This window comes from Callorhinus ursinus, unplaced genomic scaffold (assembly GCF_003265705.2).
Source record: "Callorhinus ursinus isolate GAN/ISIS: 27379988/994484 unplaced genomic scaffold, GSC_fseal_2.0 scaffold4, whole genome shotgun sequence".
NCBI classification, from domain to species: Eukaryota; Metazoa; Chordata; class Mammalia; order Carnivora; family Otariidae; genus Callorhinus; species Callorhinus ursinus.
The window spans coordinates 84214916-84241032 of record NW_027397066.1 but is presented as its reverse complement, the minus strand read 5'-3'; the positions used below and the strand labels follow the sequence as shown (position 1 = coordinate 84241032).

General features: G+C 36.9%; 1 protein-coding gene across 3 annotated transcripts in view; it reads left to right on the top strand.

Moving 5' to 3' along the window:
* Positions 1 to 26117, top strand: part of MANBA (mannosidase beta) — a 115160-nt gene that overhangs the window by 62107 nt on the left and 26936 nt on the right. Inside the window, exons 8-12 of one of the 3 annotated variants that reach the window (XM_025873518.2) lie at positions 2640 to 2791; positions 5211 to 5328; positions 6848 to 6934; positions 10066 to 10233; positions 20047 to 20265. In XM_025873518.2, the coding sequence (XP_025729303.1) occupies positions 2640 to 2791; positions 5211 to 5328; positions 6848 to 6934; positions 10066 to 10233; positions 20047 to 20265 (744 nt within the window). The remainder of the gene's footprint in view (positions 1 to 2639; positions 2792 to 5210; positions 5329 to 6847; positions 6935 to 10065; positions 10234 to 20046; positions 20266 to 26117) is intronic. The other 2 variants (XM_025873519.2, XM_025873520.2) reach the window with 2 other exon arrangements.

Here is a 26117-nt window from a genome sequence, read left to right as displayed (position 1 = left end):
AGCAAACAGTAAGTCCATCATTCTAGATTCATCCATTTCTCAGGCAAACTGTGATAGTTCAGATGAGAGATCAGTTCAGTATCCTGTTGCAGCTTAATGTAGAGAGAATGACATTGTTTTACATGTTTGCAAATCATGTTTTGGATGATTTAACTGTATCATTGCAATGTGACAATGTGGTGATCTCATTTTCTGACTTTTTATCCAGTAGGCATTCAGCAATGTCAACTGTAAAACTCTCTCAGCTAATACATGTGCTTCTCATAATGAATCGTTGAACACTACATCAGATACTAATGATGTACTGGGTGTCTAGGTGGCTCAGTCAGTTAAGCATTTGCCTTCGGCTTGGGTCATGATCCCAGGGTCCTGGGATCGAGTCCCACATCAGGCTCCCTGCTCTGCGGGGAGCCTGCTTCTCCCTCTCCCTCTCCTTCTGCCTGCTGCTTGCCCTGCTTGTGCTCTCTCTCTCTCTGTCAAATAAATAAATAAAATCCTAAAAAGTAAATATTTGGAATAATTTGAAAATTGATATAAATATGCATGTATTACTTTATTTTTTAAAAGATTTTTTGTTTATTTGACAGAGAAACAGCAAGAGAGGGAGCACAAACAAGGGGAGTGAGAGGGAGAAGCAGGCTTCCTGCCTAGCAGGGAGCCCGATGCGGGGCTGGATCCCAGGACCCTGGGACCATGACCTGAGCCGAAGGCAGATGCTTAACGACTGAACCACCCAGGCGCCCTTCCTCTTGTGTTTCTGTGTAGGTTGCAAGGGAAACTTTGAGATTCAAAAGGAGAATTTATTGAACGACAGTGAGGTTACAGACATTACAGCAAGAATAACGAGACACCACTACTAAGAACACAGTAGAAGCTGAGAACAAACTGAGTTAATTTCTGAAAACACACCTCTTTAAACACTAAACCTCTACCATAGAAGTAGAACACACCAGAATATGCAAGCATGCATTCCATTAGCCAACAAAGTGATGATATCATCACATATCATGTAGCTTCTGGAAAATTCCACCATACATTCAAAAGAGTGTGAGAGTGAAAAAGGCAAATGATGTTTTAGCTCTACTATGGAAATAGTTTTTTGTTGTTTTTTTTTTGAACACAAGGACCTCCTGCAGGATTCCAAGGGGTCCCTTGTAGTCCCCCAGCCATACCTGAAGAACTGCTGTTCTAGATATTTGAATCTACCCATCAAGGTGTTTTAAAAGTTATCTGTGAAAATCACTTTACATTTTTTACATTTTGCAATCCTAAAGCAGCTTTGGTAATTCCATGTCAAGATCCTCCTCAACCAAGCCTTATTCTATGTCTTCTCATAAAGTTCATTCGTATCTTTTTGTCTGTCAGTCATAAGGGCAAAGGTAAGGAAGTAGAAGAATGGTGGGCACTTTTATTTCATGAAATAAATTGATTAATTAATTCATTTATTTTATTTTTTAAAGATTTAATTTATTTATTTGACAGAGGGAGATGCAGTGAGAGAGGGAACACAAGCAGGCGGAGTGGGAGAGGGAGAAGCAGGCTTCCCGAGCAGGGAGCTCGATGTGGGGCTCGATCCCAGGACCCTGGGACCATGACCTGAGCCGAAGGCAGACGCTTAACGACTGAGTCACCCGGGCACCCCTCATTTATTTATTTTAATTAGAGAAGAAAAGCTTAATCTTGGTTCAAGGCTAGGCCTTGTTTGCGTAGAACCATGTTCCTCATTCTTTGATCCAGTTCATGGCTGGAAGGAATGAAGATTTGAATAGGAACATCAATCTTCTTTATCGAGTCTTGCTGCTCCTGCTTAACTGTGGGAAAACCTGGCTAGAGTGTCACAGAGACAAAGGTCTCAGCTTCTTCTCACACACCAATTATAACTTTGGAGTATGCACTCCTATTCCATCTTCCAGCTGAAACACCACTTACATCTCTAGAGCTCCAGCATCAAGTTTAATGTGATGATTAGTTGGGATTAAATTGCTTGTGCTATATGTCTTTGCTTCTAAGATGCACATTTTGGCACATGTTAACAACACTGAAGTGAGAGTGTGTTTTTATATGCAGGATACATCAGTTTAACTGGTGGGATTTCTCCCCCGTTTTTGTGAAATAGTATAAGTTTTGTTCTAATTTTGAAGTGTTATCTTCAAATATATTTCTTTTTAAAAAAAAAAAGATTTATTTATTTTAGTGGGCGGGGGGGGCAGAGGGAGAGGGAAAGAATCCTAAGCAGACTCTGTGCTGAGCCTGACATGGGGCTCAATCTCACAACCCTGAGATCATGACCTGAACTGAAACCAAGAGTCGGATGCTTAACCAGCTGAGCCCCTCAGGCATCCTTCAAATATATTTCTTTTGATGGAATTACAAATGCCTGTTTCATGAGGAAGACTAGAATATATTTCTTCTTTAATAGTTTCTATATTTTATATCTATTAAAAGATAGAATCTGGCAATAATTTATTCTATTTTTTTCTGAAATGTGTACTTCCACATTAAATGCCTCATAGCAAATAGGAAATTAACATTAAATTATGTTCGTGTAAATTGTTCAAAAGTTTGCTTTCCTTTTTAAAAAAAATCTCTTTGCTTATGTTTTAAATTTGATACTCAGTATTTAATTTTGTTCATAATAGGTTTATTTTAGGACAGTGGAACTTATAGAAGAGCCCATTGAAGGATCTCGAGGTCTGAGTTTCTACTTCAAAATTAATGGATTGCCCATATTTCTGAAAGGCTCCAACTGGATCCCAGCAGATTCATTCCAGGATCGCGTAACCTCTGACTTGTAAGTTATCATTTTTTATTTCTTGTTTTTCTTTTTATTAACAGTCCCACAAAGCTAAAGAATTACTCATTTTTGTTTTCTTTGGTTCCAGTGGAAGGAACTGAGAGGTAAGACAGAATTCTAGGATGATGGAAACTTTAGAATGGAAAGGCTTTTTAAATCATATATTCCATTTTCATTAGCTATTGATAGTCTTAACAGCTAAATGACTTGAGACTGCTGAAACCATCCAATTTCTAGAAAACTATTATATATTTCCTCTGGAGGAACAAGAAAATGACTAATGCACATTTTGGATAATCCCTGAAAAGGTTAAATTTGTTTTTTTTTATTTTTCAAAGAATACCTTAAATATTTTTGTACATTCTTTTAAAAAAATGGAAACCCATATTTCCTTCTTCATTCTAAGCTATTTGTATATTCTTTTACTTTTACCTTAGTAAAAGGAACTAAAAAAGCTTTACAATTTTAAATCTAGAAGAAAATTTAAAGTGTTTATCCGAAGCTTTGAGAATAGCACTTCATAAGAAAATAATATTTCCTGATTGCGATTGTAAACTGTCTTTGTGATAGTAAAAATAAACTTTGTGAAGAGAAAATAAACACGTTTAACTTATTTACATATGTATAAATATGCATTGTAGTATATTATTTGGTGTTTAGAATTTGCTGAAAGTTGTAGTAATTTGCTTTTACTTTAAACTGTATATATTGTCTTGAATTTCATATGAAAATGAAATTATTCTCCAGACATAGACACAGATAATTTGCTGCCTCTTTTCCTTTTCATCTCCTGGCTCCTCTCATCTGGCTGGTTCGGGCAGTGATTTTTCAGTACAGCTGGGCCATTAGTACACCCGCTGAGGCACAATGCTCTGGGTCCTTGGCCAGCCAGTTATTGGGGGCTTCTTGGTTCCTCTCTGGGCTCTGTTCTGGAAATGCAGGGTAGATGTTCTCGGAGTGGCTGTACATCATCCTGTGGGTGATGTGAATAGAAATTGGAAAAATCAGAAAGGAAATTTAATTTACTAGAGAAAGAAACATAGTCGGTACCCTACGTATGATGGTTTGATGTGATTTTTTGACTTTACCATGGTGTAAAAAAGATACACATTCAGTAGAAGTTTTGCTTTGAATTTTGACTTTTGATCTTTTCCTGGGCTAGCGCTATGTGGTACAGTAATCTCTTGTGATATTGGGCAGTGGCAGAAGCCGAGGCCTCCCAGTCAGTCATGCCATACTGAGGGTCAACAGTCGATACATTCACAACCATTCTGTGCCCATATACCCATTCTGTTTTTCACTTTCAGTACAGTATTCAATTACATGAGATATCAATACTTTATTACAAACTAGACTGTGTGTTAGATGGTTTTGCCTAACCGTAGGCTAATGTAAGTGTTCTGAGCACATCTAAGGCAGGTGAGGCTAAGCTAGGATGTTTGGTAGGTTAGGTGTATTAAATGCATTTTCGACTTACAATACTTTCAACTTACAATGATGGGCTAATTGGGATATAATCCCATTGTAAATTGAGGAAAATCTGTACTGGACTGGAGGAATTGAAAAAAGGAGAGGGGCGCCTGGGTGGCTCAGTCGTTGAGCGTCTGCCTTCAGCTCAGGTCATGATCCCAGGGTCCTGGGATCGAGCCCCGCATTGGGCTCCCTGCTCAGCGGGAAGCCTGCTTCTCCCTCTCGCACTCCCCCTGCTTGTGTTCCCTCTGTTGCTGTCTCTCTCTGTCTGTCAAATAAATAAAATTAAAAAAAAGAAGAAAAAAGGAGATAAGAGTAAGCGAGTAAGCCAGGTACTAATATGCAAACTGATTTTTGTCTTATGATTTGAAATGGTTGTTTAAAATTAGCTCATACTTCCCAAGGTTTACAAATGTTTTCTTTTTCTATAAGAATAAGAAAAAATTTAGTGTCAAAAACAGTATAGTAACAGTGTGAATTTAGAAGGCAGAGAAAAGATATATAACCCACAATTTTCCAGTTTTGTTTATGTGGTTACAGTGATTGTGTATATAATTTTGTCTCACTTTCTTCACCTAGCATTATATCCAAATCATCATAATTTTAGAATGTGTTTTTCTAAGAGATTTGAAACGTATTTATCAACCACCATGTGTGTGTGTGTTTTTTTAAGATTTTATTTATTTGGGTGATACAGAGAGAGAGAACACAAGCCGGGGAGCGGCAGGCAGAGGGAGAGGGAGAAGCTGACCCCCCGCTGAGCAGGGAGCCCGATGTGGGGCTCGACACAGGGCTTGATCCCAGGACCCTGGGATCATGACCTGAGCTGAAGGCAGACGTTTAACCAACTGTGCTACCCAGGCGCCCACACCATGTGTTTTTTAAATCTTTCTTAAACATCCCCAGATTTTCAAATTAACATTTGTTTTAAAAATTTCTTCTATAGGTTACGGCTCCTTTTGCAGTCTGCTGTGGATGCTAACATGAATACTCTCCGGGTTTGGGGAGGAGGAATATATGAGCAGGATGAATTCTATAGACTCTGTGATGAACTAGGAATAATGGTGGGTAGTCAACAGCATTTTATTGATTGATATGTTACTATATCCTCACTTTGAGCTCCTGTGTTCTGAGTGGGTGCTATGGCTCATTCCTTCTTTTTTCAGAGCCAGGACTGATAATCCATTTTTTGCAGAGGAATAAACGGCATCTTGCAAACCCAGAACCATAGCTGATGGTGAATATCATAATTATTTAATTATTTTTAAGTGGTAAGCATTCTATATTTGTAATTTTCTTTTTGATATGAGGGTATGCATAAACATATTTAAAAATTTTAACTTTAAGGAGATCTAACAAGACCAAGAGAGAAGAAAAATCATAAAATTCAATGAAGAAAAGCTATGCTTAATATTGTTATTAAGTACTCCAAACATGTTTTGCATTGGTGAGGGTTAAGCACAGGAAATATAATCTTTTAGTTCTGGCATTACAGTTCTAAAATACAAAGCATTCCATAGAAGAATAGTAATTATAATATTGATAATGCTGATGGGCATGATAATGTGACAATATTCTATAATATTTATTGAGGACCAGGCATTGTTCTCAGTGCTCTGCATCTGTTATTTTATTTCATCTTCATGCCCATCCTATGAAGTAGTTACTGCTGTTCTCCATCCCCATTTTGCCAGTAAGGAAACTGACACATGGAGGAGAGGTGAAATAACCTGCCCAAAACCACACAGTGGGTATGTGGTAGAACCAAGTTTCTGACTCAGGTCGACTGATTTGGGGCCTGTGCTCTTAACTACTGCATCAAAACAGCCTCTCTAGAAATGGACTTATGTGGGACGCCTGGGTGGCTCAGTTGATTAAGTATCTGACTCTTGGTTTTGGCTCAGGTCATGATCTCAGGGTCGTGAGATTGAGCCCTGCATCGTGCAGAGCCTGCTTGGGATGTTTCTTTCTCTTCCTCTGAGCCCCAGCTCACACACACACTCTCTCTGTCTCCTTCAAGAAAAGGAAGGAAGGAAGGAAGGAAGGAAGGAAGGAAGGAAGGAAGGAAGGAAGGAAGGAAGGAAGGAAGGAAGGAAGGAAGAGAAAGATCAACTTATGTGGTTTCATTATGAAAATGTCCCTGTAGTAATCCTTTTGGCCATGAAAAGTTAATTCTTTTATAAACAATCTGGTCCATCTCTCAATACCAAATTCCCAGTGAATATTAAAGTATTGCAAGTGAGGAGGGGCTGGGGTAAGGTTCTTTTCGAATTTCACATTCCCTTCAACACACTCACTGTTTCCTTATTTGAATTCCCTTTCCTTCTCTTTGTTTTCTCCCTACGTAGCATTTTCTCCTCGCGGGTTCCCCCCACAGTTTTGTGCAGTTCTGGAAAGTCGTGCGGTCTGTATGAGAGCCTCTCCCACTGCCTCAATCATAGTAGTGCTCAAATGGTCACACTCATCAGGCTAACTTGTTTTTTCATTTGCCTGAAAGATAATTCCCAAAGTTCAGAATGAAGAATTTCTTTCTGTGTAATCAAGTCTATGGAAGTAGTTTATTGCTTTTTACTGGTTTGACAGGTATGGCAGGATTTTATGTTTGCCTGTGCCCTTTATCCAACCGATCGGGACTTCATGAATTCAGTGAGAGCAGAAGTTGCTCACCAGGTATGTCATTACCATTCCAAGAAGAGGGAAAATGCTAATGTTTCATTTGCCTTTTGTTAAACCTCTCCTCATTTTGTTTTGTATTTTGTTGTTGTTCTCTTTACTAAATCCCATGAAAATCACAGTCGGATAATTGACTTCCTAGGTGATTCCACCCAGTCTCAAGGCTTTAACACCACCTCTATGCTGACGACTTTCACATTTGTCCCCAGTTCTGACATCTCTGCTGAATTCCTGGTTCTTGTTTCCAGCTGCCTACTTTTGGCACCTCTGCTTGGAGGTTTCATAATCATCTCAGATGTAACATGTCTGAACCAAACTTGCATTACCGTCTCCCAACCTGCTTTTCCTGTAGTTTCCCCCACCTCAACAAATGGCAAAGCCAGTCTTTGCATTTCTCAGGTCAGAAATTTAAAGTGATTCTTGACTCCTTGATTTCTTTTGCATTCCATATGTACACACTTATATTTATAGATCTATAAGTGCAAGGAAGTGATTATAACCTAGCTCTATTCACCGAAAAGGACTAGAACAACCTAATAATATTGTGTATCCTTCTGTTGAAATAATTTTTCCCACTAACAGAAGGGCTTCTTAGAGAAATGGCTAATTCCATGTCTGGGACAGGAAGTATAATAGATGGCCCTGGAATATTTTGACATACAGATGACAAGGAAACTATCAAAGATATGTTAAAAGAACTTTGATAAAACTCTCACCAACCAAAAGTGGGACAATTTGAGATTCAATAAGGGTAAGAGTGTCAATGGAGTGAAATCCAGAAAGCATGTTAAAATCTGTGATTTCATAGTTATAATATCTGTGGATGGACATTTGCATGGAAAACCAAAAGCAATGCAAGGAAATGATTACTGTAATACTCAAGGTAGTGGTTACTGTTGGAAGCAGGATGGGACTACAATTAGGAAGGACTGCTTGAGGACTTCTGGGGCTCCCTTTCTTGATCTGGGTGGTGGTTACAAGGGTGATTGTGTTACAGTAATTTGCTATTTCACAATTTGTTTTTTGTATGTGTTTTATTTTTTAAAAAAAGGTTTAAAAAGTACAAATGACTCATCTCTTGCTCAGAGTCCTCCAGATAAAGATGCTGTGCACTATCCTGTCTCTGTTGGCCTCCCTGGCCCCATCAAGCACCCTCTTCTGTGCTGTCTATGCTCTGGAAAATTTTCCCCCTCACCCTCCCTATGGACCACCTCTCTCATTTTCTTCTGGCACCTCTTACCTTGAGCATGAATTTTTCTGGGAAAAAAACCTTTTCTATATTTGCAAGTCTAGATCACATCATTTGCCCTTTATGACCTGTGCTACACTTTGAATTACTTGTTCAATGTTTTGTTTCACCTGCAAGTTTGTAATCTCCCTGCAGCCTAGGGGCTTGTTCCTCTCTGTAATCCCCACTGCTCGGCTGGGTTATTCGTCAGGAGGATAGATGGATAGATGGATGGATGAGCTTAAAAAATATTTTTTTTAATTTTTTTATTGTTATGTTAATCACCATATGTTACATCATTAGTTTTTGATGGAGCTTAAAAAATATTAATTATAGTTGTGTAGGTTGCAGACATTTCAGTTTTTTAAGATTTTTTCTCATACAAATAAATAAAATATGGTATCTATGTACCTTCAATTCTTTTATGTATTATTAAAGAGGAGAGCTTTTTATGCAGACTTTGTTAAGATTTTAAAGTGAAGCTTCTCAAAAATTCTGGGTCCGTTTGAAGGGTATGTGTAGCACAGAGTCACTGGATCTTTTTGCCTCTTCAGTATTTGTGTTTTCAGTAGCACCATAAACGTGCCAGTCCCAGTTGGTAGCAGTCGTCACTTACCTGGGCACGCACAGAGGCAAATAAAGGAAGTAGCATTCATAAGGCTGGTTTAGAAAAACACAAGGCTGTAATTTTTTTTCAATTTAATTTAATTTTATTATGTTATGTTAGTCACCATGCAGTACATCATTAGTTTTTGATGTAGTGTTCCATGAGTCATTGTTTTCGTATAACACCCAGTGCTCCATGCAATATGTGTCCTCCTTAATACCCATCACCTGTAATTTTTAAGAATGAGATAAATCCCTTTAATGCATCCTTAATGCATCTCTGTTTCATGTAGGAGATACTTAGCATCTTGAATGGAGGCCATAGTGAGAACATCAGCTGGGATCCATCACTGTAACCATGCATTACATGGAAGAGAAGCTATAACCAATAAGGTTATTTTGCTAAACTGTGGTCCAGAGGATTTCTCTTGACCATTGACTCATTGTGTTCTCAAAGAGATTTAACTGCCCTCTTCTGCTGGAGTACATCTCCCAGGGTGTCTGAAGAACTGGATCCTTTCACCTTTATGTAGGGCCAGTCCACAGAAAGCCCAGTTCGTGCAGGCTCAATTCTTAAGGCTGGCAAGATTTTCAGACAGATTCTCTAATTTCTTTTTCCGTGTTCAGATATATTCAGTAACTTACTTAAGCTTAGTTGATTTCTCAGGACATGACACTGATAGTTCTTTCTGGAGACATCCTCTTGATGCCCTAATCCTTTTTCCTTTAGGATATTCCATATATTTGTCTTTAATTTACAGAGTATCTCTGGGAACTCACTTGCTTTGTAAAACCCTCTCTGGTTATCCTTGTGGTTTCCTGATCTCAGTGGAGACCATGACAACCTCAATCCCTCTTTCAGCAGAAGTGGTTGTTCTTCCTCATTTGTTTCTTCACACAAAACTCCAACTTGTTCTTGAGAGACTCCTCTGTAATGTAATGTCTCCTGCCTTTTGTGTTTCTTAGAGCCTTTTTGTGGCAAGTCAGATGATGATGAAGTTGATTTATTTTTCTTTTTTAATAAAAGGGATTATATTTTCTTCAGGTTTTATACAGTAGAGAAGAGGAACCCCATCTTACTGGTGTTTATAAAATCTAGGTAAAAAGAATCAGAGATTTCTTAAAATGTATTCTGACAGGTAATGTTACAAGCCATTTTCTAATGAGTTTTCTGGTACATAAGAATTTATGTGCAGAAATGCAATGGCTATCATTTTATGAATAATTATAGCTCTGAGGCTTTTTTTTTCTTGTTGATCATTTGAAAATTGTTTTATGTTTTCTGAAATTTTAGATCAGGAGACTGAAATATCATCCCTCCATCATTGCATGGAGTGGAAATAATGAAAATGAAGCAGCGCTGATGATGAATTGGTATAATATACCCGCCAGTGAACTGCATACCTACATCAAAGACTATGTGATACTGTATGTGAAAAACATTCGGAAGATTGTCTTGGCAGTAAGTAATGATTTTTCATGCAACAGAATTTAAGAACCTGTTTTAAAAATGGATCAGTTTGAATATTAGTATAGTATATCTTTGTGTCCTTTTTTTAGAGCAACCTTCAATATTTTAATACAGAACAGTCCATTGTAATGCTGCAGCATGTGAATGGATTTATGGGTTTTGGACTTATTTGAGAATTAACTTATCTGTGGAACTCACCACACATACACCAATATTGTGTTTACAACTGCAGATTATCATGGACTCTTTCTGGAGCCCATCCATGGAACCCCAAAGGTTGAGAATTTCTACTTTAGATGATTTATTGATATGCCACTCCTTTTTTTCTTTCTTTCTTTTTGTTCCTCAATATATTAATATAGTGAATCCTGTGAATTAATTTTCTAATGACAAACTAGTTCTAATATAAACTTTATTTAGCTATAACGCTTTGTTCTTTTATTCTGTGCTAGATTTGATTTGCTAATATTTTGGTTAGAATTTAAAAATTTATGTTCACAAGCAAACTCAGTCTGTGGTAAGAGTTGTAAACTCATATGCCTAGAGGAGCCAAATTTGTCTTAAAAAAGTAAGTAGAGTTGATGAGGCTCATAAAGAAGAGGGGACGATGGTAATAGGATGTGGATATTGGGTCTCATTTATATTCAGTATTTTAAAAAATGCTATGTAAACAAAACTATTTGTGAGACAGATTTAGCCTGGAGAACCCAGCTTGTGGCACTTGGTATATGTGTATATGTTTGTGCTCACTGCACAGAATGAGTTAGGAGCCTTTTGTTGTTGTTTTTAATGTCTAGAGGCAATTTAAATAAAATAGAGATTATCAGTTTTACTGAGACAAATTTACCCATAAAACAATCTGGGCCCAGTGCCTTTGTGGGGGCAAGAATTATCTCCTCCCTCATATACATTTCTCCTATAGTTATTATCCAATTTGGTTTTACAACTTCTGTAACTATGGATATTTATGTTTCCTAGGAACATAGCATTTCACCTAGAACTTAAAAGATTTTTGTAAGTAGAGAAGTTGTGCAGGCTGAGAGATTCCAGGATTGTCAGTGCAAATAGTGTTTGAATGTGGAAGTTGCTCTCATTCGTGTGTGTGTGTGTGTGTGTGTGTGTGTGTGTGTGTGTGTGTGTCCATTGTGGATATCTGGAATTACCTCTGGAAGCAAATACCCCAGCCACAAGATTTCCATAGACAGAGAGAAGAAGGCACAGAGCGGGCTCAAGTGTTCTATGGATATTTCTTTTCTTTTCTATTTTTCTTTCTTCCTACTTTCCTCCCTCCCTCCCTCCCTCCTTCCTCCCTCCTTCTCTCTTTCTTTCTTTCTTTTCTTTCCTTCCTTCCCTCCCCTCCCTTCTCTTCCCTTTTTCCCTTCCCTTCCTTTCCTTTCTTAGAGACGTAGAGACTCTTTTACTTTTTCTTTCTTTCCTTTTTTTTTTTGACTACTTTCACCAATTCCACCCCACCTCCCACCTCATACCTCTGGCAACCACCAGTCTGTTCTCTGTTTCCATGAACTTCTTCTTGTTTTTATATTCCACATATAAGTGAGATCATTCAGTATTTACTTTTCTATGACTTATTTCACTTAGCATAATGCCCTCAAAGTCCATCTGTGTTGTCACAAATGGCAAGATTTCATTCCTTTCTTTTTTTTTTACAGAGTGAGAGAGTGATCACAAGTGGGGAGGGGCAGAGGGAAAGAGAGAATTCCAGGCAGGCTCCATGCCCAGCACAGAGCCCAATGCAGGTCTTGATCCCATGACCCTGAGATCATGCCCTGAGCCGAAATCAAGAGTTGGATGGATGCTCAACTGACTTAGCCACTCAGGTGCTCCAAGGTTTCATTCTTTTTTATGGCTGAGTCATATTCCAGTGTGTGTGTGTGTGTGTGTGTGTGTGTGTGTGTGTGTGTGTGTATGCTACGTTTACTTTATCAATTCATCATCAATGAACATTTCGATTGTTACAGTATCTTGGTTATTATAAACAATGCTGCAGTGAACATGGGGGTACATATATCTCTTTGAGTTAGTGTTTTTATTTTTTTCAGATAAATATCCATAAGTGGAATTGCTGGATCATATGGTAGTTCTACATTTAATTTTTTAGGTAACCTCCATATTGTTTTCCTTAGTGACTACACCAACTTACATTCCCATCAACAATGCACAAGGGTTCCCTTTTCTCCACATCCTTGCCAACATTTGTTATCTCTTACCTTTTTGATAATAGCCATCCTAACAGGTGTCAGGTGATACCTCATTGTGGTTTTGATTTGCATTTCCCTGATAATAAGTGAGCACCTTTTCGTGTACTTATTGGCTATCTGTATGTCCTCTTTGGAAAAATGTCTGTTTAGATCCCTGGCTCGTTTCTTAATTGAATTGTTTGTTTTTTGCTGTTGAGTTGGGCATGTTCTTTATATATTTTGGATATTAACCCCTTAGCAGGCATATGATTTGCAAATATTTCCTCCCATTCAATGTGTTGCCTTTTTATTTTGTTGATGGTTTCCTTTGCTGTGCAGAACCTTTTTAGTTTAATGTAGTCCCACTTGTTTATTTTTGTTGCCTTTGTTTTTGGTGTCAAATCCAAAAAAATCAAGCCAAGACCAATGCCAAGGAGCTTACCACCTATGTTTTCTTTTAGGAGTTTTATGATTTCAGATCTTACATTCAAGTCTTTAATCCATTTTGCATTAACTTTTGTGCATGGTTGAAGATAGTTTTTCAGTTTCATTCTCTTGCATGTGGCTGTCCAGTTTTTCCAACACCATTTACTAAAGAGACTGTCCTTTCCCCATTCTTGTCTCCTTTGTCATAAATTAATTGGCCATACATATATGAATTTATTTCTTGGTTCTCTATTCTGTTCTATTGATCCATGTGTCTGTTTTTATGCCAATACCATAATGTTTTAATTACTTTTCTTTTGTTAAATATTTTGAAGTTAGAAAGCATGATGCCTCCAGCTTTGTTCTTCTTTCTCAAGATTGCTTTGACTATTCAGGGTCTTTTGTGGTTCCATAAAAATTTTTGGATTATTCATTCTATTTCATGAAAAATGCATTGTGGTTTTGGTAGGGACTGCATTGAATCTGTAGATTGCTTTGGGTAGTATGGACATTTTAGCAATATTAATTCTTCCAATCAATGATACAGAATATCTTTTCATTTATTTATGTCTTCGGTGTCTTTTAACAATGTCTTATAGTTTTCAGTAGAATTTTCAATAATAATGTCAGTCTTTCACTTCCTTGGTTAAACTTATTCCTAGATATTTTATTCTTTTTGATGCAGTTGTAAATAGATTGCTTTCTTAATTTCTCTTGCTAGTAGTTAATTATTAGTACACAGAAATGCAACAGATTTCTGTATATTGATTTCATATCCTTCAATTTTACTGAATTTATTTATACTGACAGGTTTTTGTGAAGTCTTTAGAGTTTTCTCCATATAGTAACATGTCATCTGCAAATAGTGACAACTTTATTTCTTCCTTTCCAGTTTGTATGGCTTTTATTTCTTTCTGTTGTCTAATTGCTCTAGCTAGGACTTCCAATGCTATGTTGGATAAAAGTGGTGAAAGTAGGCATCCAGGTCTTGTTCCTGACCTTAGAGGAAAATTTTGAGCTTTTCACCATCGAGTATGATGTTAGCTGTGGCCTTGCCATATATGGCCGTTATTATGTTGAGCTGTGTTCCCTCTGTAACCACTTTGTTGAGAGTTTTTATAATAAATGGATGCTGAATTTTGTCAGATGCTTTTTCTGCATTTGTTGACATGAGCATATGATTTTTATACTTCATTTTATTAATGTGGTGTACCATGTTGATTGACTTGTAGGCGTTGAACCATCCTTACATCCCTGGAATAAGTTCCACTTGATTATGGTATATGATTTTTTTTTTTTACTTATATGAGTTTAGTTGGTTAATATTTTGTTGAGAATTTTTGCATCTATGTTCATCAAGGATATTGGCCTGTACTTTTCTTGTGGTGACTCTGTTTGGTTTTGGTATCAGGGTAATGCTTGTCTTGTAAAATGAACTTGGAAGTTTTCCCTCCTCTTCTATTTTTTGCAAGAGTTTGAGAAGGATTGGTATTAATTCTTTGAATGTTTGGCAGAATTCACCAGTGAAGATGTCTGGTCCTGGATTTTTGTTTGTTGGGAGATTTTTGATTATTGATTCGATCTCCTTACTAGTTAATTGGTCTGTTCATGTTTTCTATTTATTCATGATTCAATCTTGGACTATTGTATGTCTTTAAGAATTTATCCATTTCTTCTAGGTTGTCCAATTTGTTGATGTATAGTTGTTCATAGTAGTCTCTTAAAATTCTTTGTATTTCTGAGATATCAGTTGTAACATCTTTTTCATTTCTGATTTTGTTTGAGTCCTCTCTTTTTTTGTTTTCCCTAGGCAAGTCTAGCTAAAGGTTTGTCAGTTTTGTTTATTTTATTTTTTTTAAAAAACCAGCTCTTGGTTTCATTGATCTTTTCTATTGTCTTTTAGTTTCCATTCCATTTATTTCTGCTCTGATCTTTGTTATTTCCTTCCTTCTACTAACTTGGGGCTATGTTTGTTCTTCTTTTTCTAGTTTATTGAGATGTGAAGTTAGGTTCTTTATTTGACATTTTTCTTATTTCTTGAAATAGTCATTTATGTCTATGATCTTTCCTCTTAAACTGCTTTTGCTTCATCTCATAAGTTTTGGTATGTTGTATTTCTATTTTCATTTGTCTCAAGGCTATTTTTCAATTTCTCTTTTGATTTCTTTGTTGATCCATTGGTTATTCGGTAGCATATTCCTTAATCTTCATGTATTTGTGAATTTTTCAGCCTTCTTCTTATAATTGATTTCTAGTTCCATATCTGTGGGGTCCAAAAATATGCTTGAATGATTTGTCTTCTTAAATTTGTTAAGACTTGGTTTATGGCCTAACAGATGATCTGTCTTGGAGAACATTCCATGTGCACCTGAGAAGAATGTGTATTCTGTTGCTTTTGGATGGTATGTACTGTGTATATCTGTTAAGTCCATTTGGTCTCATGTGTCATTTAAAATTCTGTAATTATAAATGCTAAAGCAGAACTTGATATATATGAATATGTTGATATGTGAAATAAGGAGAAAGGGAAAGGAAAGAGCTTGTTCCCAACTCCATCATAGAGCCCTTCCTTTATGGTGGTTTTCTTTCATCACTACTTTTTAATAGGCATATTATACTTGTATTTACTATATATACATTATATAATAATATAAGTTAGCTTTTTTTTTTCCCCAGGGGGAATAAGCAGCATTTATTTTGTTTTTGCAATAATCCCTGCAAAGGATATAACTTTTAAAAACTTTAATGTTTAATATGTGATTTAATAATCTGATTGTCCTTTTAATTTTCTATCTGTAATTAGATATTTTATTTTATTTATTTTCTTTTTTATTTTATTTATTTATTTGACAGAGAGAGACACAGCAAGAGAGGGAACACAAGCAGGGGTAGTGGAAGAGGGAGAAGCAGGCTTCCCACTGAGCAGGGAGCCCGACGGGGCTCAATCCCACTGGGATCATGACCTGAGCCGAAGGCAGATGCTTAACGACTGAGCCATCCAGGCGCCCCTGTAATTAGATATTTTAAATATTTGGGTATATCCTGAGGCAGTTTGAAAAGGGATATATTTAAAAGAATAGTATGTGATTTTGGCACCCAAATGTGTTCAGTTCATGGCACTATTCATTTATGTGAAGAAACTTCGGTGAGAATTCACGAAAAACTTAGGTTTGGATTTTTAGGTTATCTGATATGCTTAGTCATGTGTCATGAAGAATTTTTCTATACACAAACTGTTATGGGTGTAAGCTTTAATTAATATTTATAAAACATTTATTTTATAATCTTTTTACTCATAGTGTTGGTATTACATTTTTCGTATCTGATGGATTTAAGAAATGAATGTTAATATTTGAGGATTTTCATTTCACAGCTCAGTGGTTAAGAGCTCATGATTCCGGGAGGATGAGAATGAGGCACATGGCCCCACAGTGATGCCGAGGTTAGGAAGTCACTTCCTAGAAACAGCTCTATATTATGGAAATGGAAACATGAATTTTGGTGGACATTTAGCCATGTCGTCCACACATGAGTTCTTTACCATTTACTGTAGTCCTTTGAAGGGCTCCCAATCTCTCCATTTTACAGATGAGACTGTTGAGGCTTAGCGCTGTCCAAAAATAATAAGGTTCTGATTTGAGATTTAAACTGAAGTCTTTCTGACTCAATAGCCTCTTATTATTTTCTTTTTTTCTCCTGCTGTGCCTTTTATTCCCATGAACTATTCATTCCATAACTGGAACTCTGTATCTCCCACTCTCCTTTACCCATTTTGCCCAACTGCTGACCCATCCCCTTCTGACAACCATCAGTTTATTCTGTATTTATAGGTCTGATTCTGCTTTTTGTTTGTTTATTCATTTGTTTTTGTTTTAGATTCCACTTATGAGTAAAATCATATAGTATTTGTGTTTCTCAGTCTGACTTATTTCACTTACCATAATATCCTCTAGGTGCATCCATCCATAATACCCTCTAGGTACGTCTCAAATGACACAATCTCATCTTTTTATGGCTGTGCCAGATTCCATTATATATATATATACCACATCTTCCTTATCCATTTGTCTATTGATGGACACTTAGATTGCTTCAATATATTGGTTGCTGTAAATAACATTGCAATAAACACAGAAGTGCACATATCTTTTTGAATTAGTGTGTTCATTTTCTTTGGGTAAATACCCAGTAGTAGAATGATTGGATTATATGGTATTTCTATTTTTAATTTTTCAAAGCACTTCCATACTGTTTTCCACTGTAGCTGCACCAACTTACATTCCTACCAACAGTGCACAAGGGTTCCCTTTTATCCATATCCTCACCAACACTTGTTGTTTCTTGTCTTTTTGGTTTTAGCCATTCTGATAGGTAAAAATGATATTTTATTTTAGTTTTGAGTTGCATTTTCCTGATGATGAGTGATGCTGAGGATATTTTCATGTGTCCATTGGCTATCTTTATGTCTTTTTTTGAAAAATGTCTATTCAAGTCCTCTGCCCATTTTTTAATTGAATTATTTGGGGTTTGTTTGGTGTTGACTTGTACATGTTCTTTATATATTTTGGATACGTGTGTGTGTGTGTGTGTGTGTGTGTGTGTGTGTGCTGGTGGTTTCCTTTGCTGTGCAAAAGCCTTTTACTTTGATGTTATCCCAATAGTTTCTTTTTGCTTTTGTTTTTCTTGCGTGAAGAGACATACTGAGAAAAATGATCTTATGGCCGAAGTCAGAGAAATTACTGCCTGTGTTTTTTTATGGTTTTTAGGATTTTTATGATTTCAGATCTCACATTTAGGTCTTTAATCCATTTTGAGTTTATTTTTATTTATGATATTAACGAGAGATACAGTTTCATTCTTTTGCATGTAGCTGTCAGTTCTCCCAGCACCATTTATTGAGGAGGCTGTCTTTTCCTATTGTATATTCTTGCCTCCTTTGTCATAGATTAACTGACCATACACTCAGTGGTTTATTTCTGGGCTCTCTATTCTAGTCCACTGCTCTATATATCTATTTTTATGCTAGTACCATACTATTTTGATTACTACCGCTTTGTAGTATATTTTGAAATCTGGAATTTTCACATCTCCAAGCTTTGTTTTTCTTTTTCAAGATTGCCTTGGCTATTTGGGGTCTTCTGTGGTTCCATACAAATGTTAGTATTATTTGTTCTAGTTTTGTAAAAAATGCTGTTGATATTTTGATAGGGATTGCATTGAATCTGTGGGATTTCTTTGAGTAGTATGGACATTTAAACAATATTGATTCTTCCAATCCACAAGCATGGACTATTTTTCAATTTGTTTGGGTCATCTTCAGTTTCTTTCATCAGTGTTTTATAGTTTTCAGAGTAGAGGTCTTTCACCTCTTTGGTTTAGTTTATACGTAGGTATTTTATTCTTTCTGGTGCATTTGTAAATGGTGTCGTTTTAAAATTTCTCTTTCTGAGGGAATCCTGGGTGGTCCAGTTGGTTAAGCGTCTGCCTTCGGCTCAGGTCATGATCCCGGGGTCCTGGGATCGAGCCCCGCATCGGGCTCCCTGCTCAGCGAGAAGCCTGCTTCTCCCTCTCCCACTCCCCCTGCTTGTGTTCCCTCTTTCGCTGTGTCTCTCTGTCAAATAAATAAATAAAATCTTCAAAAAAAATTTCTTTCTGCTATTTTGTTATTAGTGTATGGAAATACTACCGATTTCTGGGTATTATTTTTATATCTGCACCTTAGCTTCTTATTCTTAAGCACTGGACCTATGTTTCTTAAGTGGAAGTGATTTTTGTCCCCCAAGTGACAGGGGCACGTTTGGCAATGTCTGTAGACATTTTTTGGTGTGTGAGGGGTACTGCTGGCATCTAGTGGGTAGAGGCCAGGGATGCTGCTAAACATTCCCTTTCCCCTTGCTCCCTTTCCCTGGTCACCAACACACAAAATTTATCAAGCTCAAAATGTCAAGAATGCCAAGGATGAGAAATTCTGCAGTAGACTGTACACTGCCCTTGTTGTTAGAAGGTAATGTAGAGGCATGACATGATTAAAAAAATTAGGAGCAGGTACTGAGTAATAAGCTAAGTGTTAATTACAAAAGGATATAAAGGATTGGTGAATAGCAGGTACTGGTGGTTGTTGAAGGCAGAAGGTTAATGGTTCTATTATTTTTCTGTCAGCCCCTGGCATTTCTGGAACTTGACAGTATTTTTTTTTTTTAAAGTAAATGATCTGACATAAACAGACATTTCTCCAAAGAAGACATACAGATGGCCAACAGACATATGAAAAGATGCTCATCATCAGGGAAATGCAAGTCAAAACTACAGTGATATATCATCTCACACCTGTCAGAATGGCTAAAATAAAAAACACAAGAAACAACAAGTGTTGGTGAGGATGTAGAGAAATGGGAACCCTTTTGCACTGTTGGTGGGAATGCAAACTGGTGCAGCTGCTGTGGGAAACAGTATGGAAGTTCCTCAGAAGGTTAAAAACAGAACTACCCTACTATCCAGTAATCATACTACTGGGTATGCACCCCCAAAATACAAAAAACACTGATTCAAAGGGATAACACGCTCCCCTATGTTTATAGCAGCATTATTTACAATAGCCAAATTATGGAAGCAGCCTAAAGGTCCATTGATAGATGGGTAAATGGTATTGTGGTGGGTAAAGATGATGTGGTGTGTGTGTGTGTGTGTGTGTGTGTGTGTGTGGTATATATGGTATATATAATGGAATATTACTCAGCCATAAAAAAGAATGGAATCTTGCCATTTGCGCCAGTATGAATGGAGCTAGAGAGTGTAATGCTAAGTGAAATAAGTCAGTCAGAGAAAGACAAATACCATATCATCTCACTCATATGTGGAATTTAAGAAACAAAAAAATGAGCAAAGGAAAAAAAGAAAAAAAGAGAAAGAGAAACCAAGAAACAGACTCTTAACTATAGAGAACAAGCTGATGATTACCAGAGGGAGGTGGGTGAATTAGGTGATGGGGATTAAGGAGGACACTTGTCTTGAGCACCGGGTGATGTATGGAAGTGCTGAATCACTATCTTGTACATCTGAAACTAATTTAACACTGTATGTTAACTATATTGGAATTAAAACAAAAACTTAATAAAAAAGTAAATGATATGTACTTTACCAGCTGAAAGTATCTTTTAAATCATTTTATTTCTGGACTCAGGAAGACAAGACTCGTCCTTTTATCATATCCAGCCCTACAAATGGGGCCGAATCTATTAAAGAAGGCTGGCTCTCTGTCAACCCATATGACAATAATTTTGGTGATGTACATTTTTATGATTATATCAGTGATTGCTGGAATTGGAAAGTTTTCCCAAAAGCTCGATTTGTATCTGAATATGGATATCAGTCCTGGCCTTCCTTCAGTACATTAGAAAAGGTAAGCCACTTTTGATTTCCCAATGATTCAGAATGGTAGGCGATGGGCATATGTCACTTTCTCAACAGTGGTTCAGAAAGTCAAATAAAATGTGCTTATTATTTAAATGAAAGTTTAGGAAGATCATAGAAGAGAACTTTTTTCTTTAAAGTTTGGGGAGCTAAATTTCTTGCGGTCATCATTTTGAGGATTATAACTTTTTGATATTACTTTTAATTATGTTCCTTCCCTAACATTTAAAAATTAAATGGGAAACAGTGGTTGCTTAAGCCTGACTTCTTATCATGCATGAAAGTAATTCTCACTTGCTAGTTTCTGTATATCCAACAACTGTTTTATCATTTACAGATACTCAGAACTGGATGGTTTGCTACAGTAAGAGAAATGAATGTGATGAGTAAAGTTTTATCTAATGTTATCAGTCATATTATTTCTTTTGCCTCCTCTCCTTCCTCTTCTATTTCCTCCCCCCTTCCTTCTCCTTTTTTCTTTTATGTTGGTGTATTTGATTTTCACAGTGGCATTTCACTTTCCTTGTTCCTACAGATTCAGGTTCATAGATGGATTCAATTTCAGAATTGTATGTGTTCTTTTTTATTTATTTATTTTATTTTATTTAAAAAATTTTTAAAATTTTATTATGTTATGTTAGTCACCATACAATACATCATTAGTTTTTGATGTGGTGATCCACGATCCATTGTTTTCGTATAACACCCAGTGCTCCATGCAGCATGTACCCTCCTTAATACCCATCACCGGGCTAACCAGTCCCCCTTCCCCCTTCCCCTCTAAAACCCTGTTTGTTTCTCAGAGTCCATAGCCTCTCATGGTTCATCTCTCCCTCCGACTCCCCCCCCTTTGTTTTCCCTTCCTTCTCCTGATGTCCTCCATACTATTCCTCATGTTCCGCAAGTAAGTGAAACCATATGATAATTGACTTTCTCTGCTTCACTTCTTTCACTTAGCATAATCTCCTCCAGTCCCATCCATGTTGATGTAAAAGTTGGGTATTCATCCTTTCTGATGGCTGAGTCATATTCCATTGTATATATGGACCACATCTTCTTTATCCATTTGTCTGTTGAAGGGCATCTTGGCTCTTTCCACAGTTTGGCTATTGTGGACATTGCTGCTATGAACAGTGGGGTGCATATGGCCCTTCTTTTCACTACATCTGTGTCTTTGGGGTCAATACCCAGTAGTGCAATTGTTGGGTCATAGGGTAGCTCTATTTTTAATTTTTTGAGGAACCTCCACACTGTTTTCCAAAGTGGCTGTACCAACTTGCATTCCCACCAACAGTGTAAGAGGGTTCCCCTTTCTCCACAACCTCTCCAACATTTGTTGTTTCTTGCCCTGTCCATTTTTGCCATTCTAACTGGTATGAGGGGGTATCTTGATGTGGTTTTCATTTGAATTTCCCTGATGGCTGATGATGATGAACATTTTTTCATGTGTCTGTTAGCCATTTGTATGTCTTCTTCAGAGTAGTTCTTTTCATGTCTTCTGCCCACTTTTTGACTTGATTATTTGTTTTTTGGGGGTTGAGTTTGAGAAGTTCTTTATAAATCTTGGATACCAGCCCTTTATCTGTAGTGTCATTTGCAAATATCTTCTCCCATTCTGTGGGTTGCCTCCTTGTTTTGTTGACTGTTTCCTTTGCTGTGCAGAAGCTTTTTATCTTGATGAAGTCTGAAAAGTTCATTTTTGCTTTTGTTTCACTAGCTTTCGGAGATGTATCTTGAAAGAAGTTGCTGTGGCCGATGTCAAAGAGGTTACTGCCTATGTTCTCCTCTAGGATTTTGATGGATTCCTGTCTCACATTGAGGTCTTTGATCCATTTTAAATTTATCTTTGTGTATGGTGTTAGAGAATGGTCGAATTTCATCCTTCTGCACGTGGTTGTCCAATTTTCCCAGCACGATTTATTGAAGAGACTGTCTTTTTTGCATTGCATTTTTTTTCCTGCTTTGTCGAAGATTATTTGACCATAGAGTTGAGGGTCCATATCTGGGCTCTCTATTCTGTTCCATTGGTCTATATGCCTGTTTTTGTGCCAGTACCATGCTGTCTTGGTGATCACAGCTTTGTAATATAGCTTGAAATCGGGCACCGTGATGCCCCCAGTTTTGTTTTTCTTTTTCAACATTTCCTTGGTGATTCGGAGTCTTTTCTGATTCCATACAAATTTTAGGATTGTTTGTTCCAGCACTTTGAAAAATGTCATTGGAATTTTGATTGGGATGGCATTGAAAGTATAGATTGCTCTGGGTAGCATAGACATTTTAACAATGTTTATTCTTCTGATCCATGAGCATGGAATATTTTTCCATCTTTTTGTGTCTTCTTCAATTTCTTTCATGAATGTTCTGTAGTTCCTAGAGTACAGATCTTTTACCTCTTTGATTAGGTTTATTCCGAGGTATCTTAGGGTTTTTGGTGCTATTGTAAATGGAATCGTTTCTCTAATTTCTCTTTCTACAGTTGCATTGTTAGTGTATAAGAAAGCAACTGATTTCTGTGCATTGATTTTGTATCCTGCCACATTACTGAATTGCTGTATGAGTTCTAGTAATTTGGGGGTGGAGTCTTTTGGGTTTTCCACATAAAGTATCATGTCATCTGCGAAAAGAGAGAGTTTGACTTCTTCTTTGCCAATTTGAATACCTTTTATTTCTTTTTGTTGTCTGATTGCCATTGCTAGGACTTCTAGCACTATGTTGAACAAGAGTGGCGAGAGTGGGCATCCTTGACGTGTTCCTGATCTTAAGGGAAAGGCTCTCAGCTTTTCCCCATTGAGGATGATATTCACTGTGGGTTTTTCATAGATGGATTTTATGAACTTCAGGAATGTTCCCTCTATCCCTATACTCTGAAGAGTTTTAATCAGGAAAGGATGCTGTATTTTGTCAAATGCTTTTTCTGCATCAATTGAGAGGACCATATAGTTCTTCTCCCTCCTCTTATTAATGTGTCCTATCACATTGATTGATTTGTGAATGTTGAACCACCTTGCATCCTGGGGATAAATCCCACTTGGTCGTGGTGGATGATCCTTTTAATGTATTGTTGGATCGTATTAGCTAGGATTTTGTTGAGGATTTTGGAATCCATATTCATCAGGGATATCGGTCTGAAATTCTCCTTTTTGATGGGGTCTTTGCCTGGTTTGGGGATTAAGGTAGTGCTGGCCTCATAGAATGAGTTTGGAACTATGTGTTCTTTTTTAAACAGCTTTATTGAGATATAATTCAGTGACCATACAATCCACCCATTTGAAAGATACACTTTAATGGTTTTTAGTATATTCACAGAGTTGTGCAGCCATCACCATGACCTAATTTTAGAGCATTTTCATCACCCCAAAGAAACTCTATACCCAAATTACTCCCCACTCTCTCAGTTCCTCCCACCCCAGCTTTAGGCACCAGTAATCTGCTTTGTATGTCTATATATTTGCCTTTTCTGCACATTTCATGTATTGGAATCATAAAATATGTGATCTTTTTAGGCTGGCTTCTTTCACTTAGTATAAACTTTTCAAGGTTCATCCATGTTGTATCATGTAATAGTTTATCATTCTTTTTTATTGCTGAATAATAGTCCACCATTTGGATGTCCTGTATTTTGTTTATCCTTTAATCAGTTGATGTACATTGTGTTATTCCCACTTTTTGGCTATTATGAATAATGCTGCTATGAACATTTGTATACATTTTTTGGTGAACATATGTTTTCACTTCTATTAAGTATACACTTAGAAGTGGAATTGCTGGGTCATATGATAACTATATGTTTAATATTCCAAGGAACTGCCAAACTGTTTCCCATAGTTTGCAATCACTGCACCATTTTACATTCCCACCAGGAAAGGTATGAGGGTTCCAAGTTCTCTACATCTTTGTCAACACTAATTTTCCCTTTTTGTTTTTTTTAACATTTCCCTGGAAATTTGCATTTATAGGAAATTTGCGTTTCCTTCATGGCTAATGATGTTGAGCCTCTTTTCATGTGCTTGTTGGCCATTCTTATATTTTCCTAAGAGAAATGTCTATTCAAACCCTTTTCCTATTTTTTAATTAGGTTATTTGTCTTTTTGTTATTGAATTGTGTTTGCCAGTGTTTATAGCAGTAATGTCCACAATAACCAAAATATGGAAAGAGCCCAGATGTCCATTAACAGATGGATGTATAGAGAAGATGTGGTATATATGTACAATGAAATATTACTCAGCCATCAAAAAGAATGAAATCTTGCCATTTGCAATGACATGGGTGGAACTAGACTATATTTGGCTAGGAGAAATAAGTCAGTCAGAGAAAGACAAATACCATATGATTTCACTCATGTGAAATTTAAGAAACAAAACAGATGAACATAGGGGAAGGGGAGGAAAAATAAAATAAGATAAAAACAGAGAGGGAGGCAAAATATAAGGGACTCTTAACTATAGGGAACAAACTGAGGGTTGCTGGAGGGGAGGTTGATGGGGAGGATGGGGTAACTTGGTGATTGGCATTAAGGAGGGGATATGATGTAATGAGCACTGACTTCATACATATGCAACTGATGAATCACTAAATTCTACCCCTGAAACTAATAATACACTATATGTTAACTAAATTGAATTTAAATTAAAGAATTTTATGAAAAGAGTTTTATGTATATATATATATCAGATGTATGATTTGCGAATATTTTCTCCTAATTTATAGGTTTTCTTTTTACTTAGTTGATGGTGTCATTTAAAGCACAAAAGTTTAAAATTTTTTTTATTAAGATTTTATTTATTTGAGAGAGAGAGAATGATAGAGAGAGAGAGCATGAGAGGGGGGAGGGTCAGAGGGAGAAGCAGACTCCCTGCTGAGCAGGGAGCCTGATGCAGGGCTTGATCCTGGGACTCCAGGATCATGACCTGAGCTGAAGGCAGTCACCCAACCAACTGAGCCACCCAGGCACCCAAAAGTTTTAAAATTTTTTTAAAGATTTTTTTATTTATTAGAGAGAGAGAGCACCAGCAGGGAGGGGGCAGTGGGAGAGGGAGAAGCAGGCTCCCTGCCAAGCAAGGAGCCTGACATGGGGCTCGATCCTAGGACCATGAGATCATGACCTGAGCCAAAGGCAGACACTTAACCGACTGAGCCACCCAGGTGCCCCAAAAGTTTTAAATTTTGAAGAAGTCCTTATCAATCTTCTTTTTTATCTCTTGTGCTTTTGGTATTGTATCTAAGAAACCATTTTCTAACCTAAGATCACAAAATTTTACTTTTGTGTTGTCTTTTAGTTTTAGCTCTTACATTTAGATCTGTGATCTGTTTTGAGTTAATTATTCTATATGGTGTGAAGTAGATGTCCAGGTTCATCTTTTTGCATGTGGATATCTAGTTATCCAAACATCATTTATTGAAAACATTATTCTTCAAAAACTAATGATGTACTGTATGGTGACTAACATAATAAAATAAAATTAAAATAAAAAAAAGAAAACAGTATTCTTTCCCCCATTGATTCTCTTGACCCCTTTGTCAAAATCAATTAACCATAAATGTTAAAGTTTATTTCTGGATTCTCAGTTTGTTTCCATTGATCTGCCTGTCTATTTTATGCCAGTATGCACTGTCATCATTACTTATGGCTTTGTGTAGTGAGTTTCGAAAGCAGGAAGGGTGACTCCACCAACTTTGTTCTTCTTTTCAAGATTGTTTTGACTGTTCTGGGTACCTTACATTTACATATCAATTTTAGGATCACCTTGCCAGTTTCTGCAAAAAAATCCACTGGGATTTTGATAGGGATTGTGTTGAATCAGTAGATTAGTTTGCAAAGTGTTGTCATCTTAACAATATGA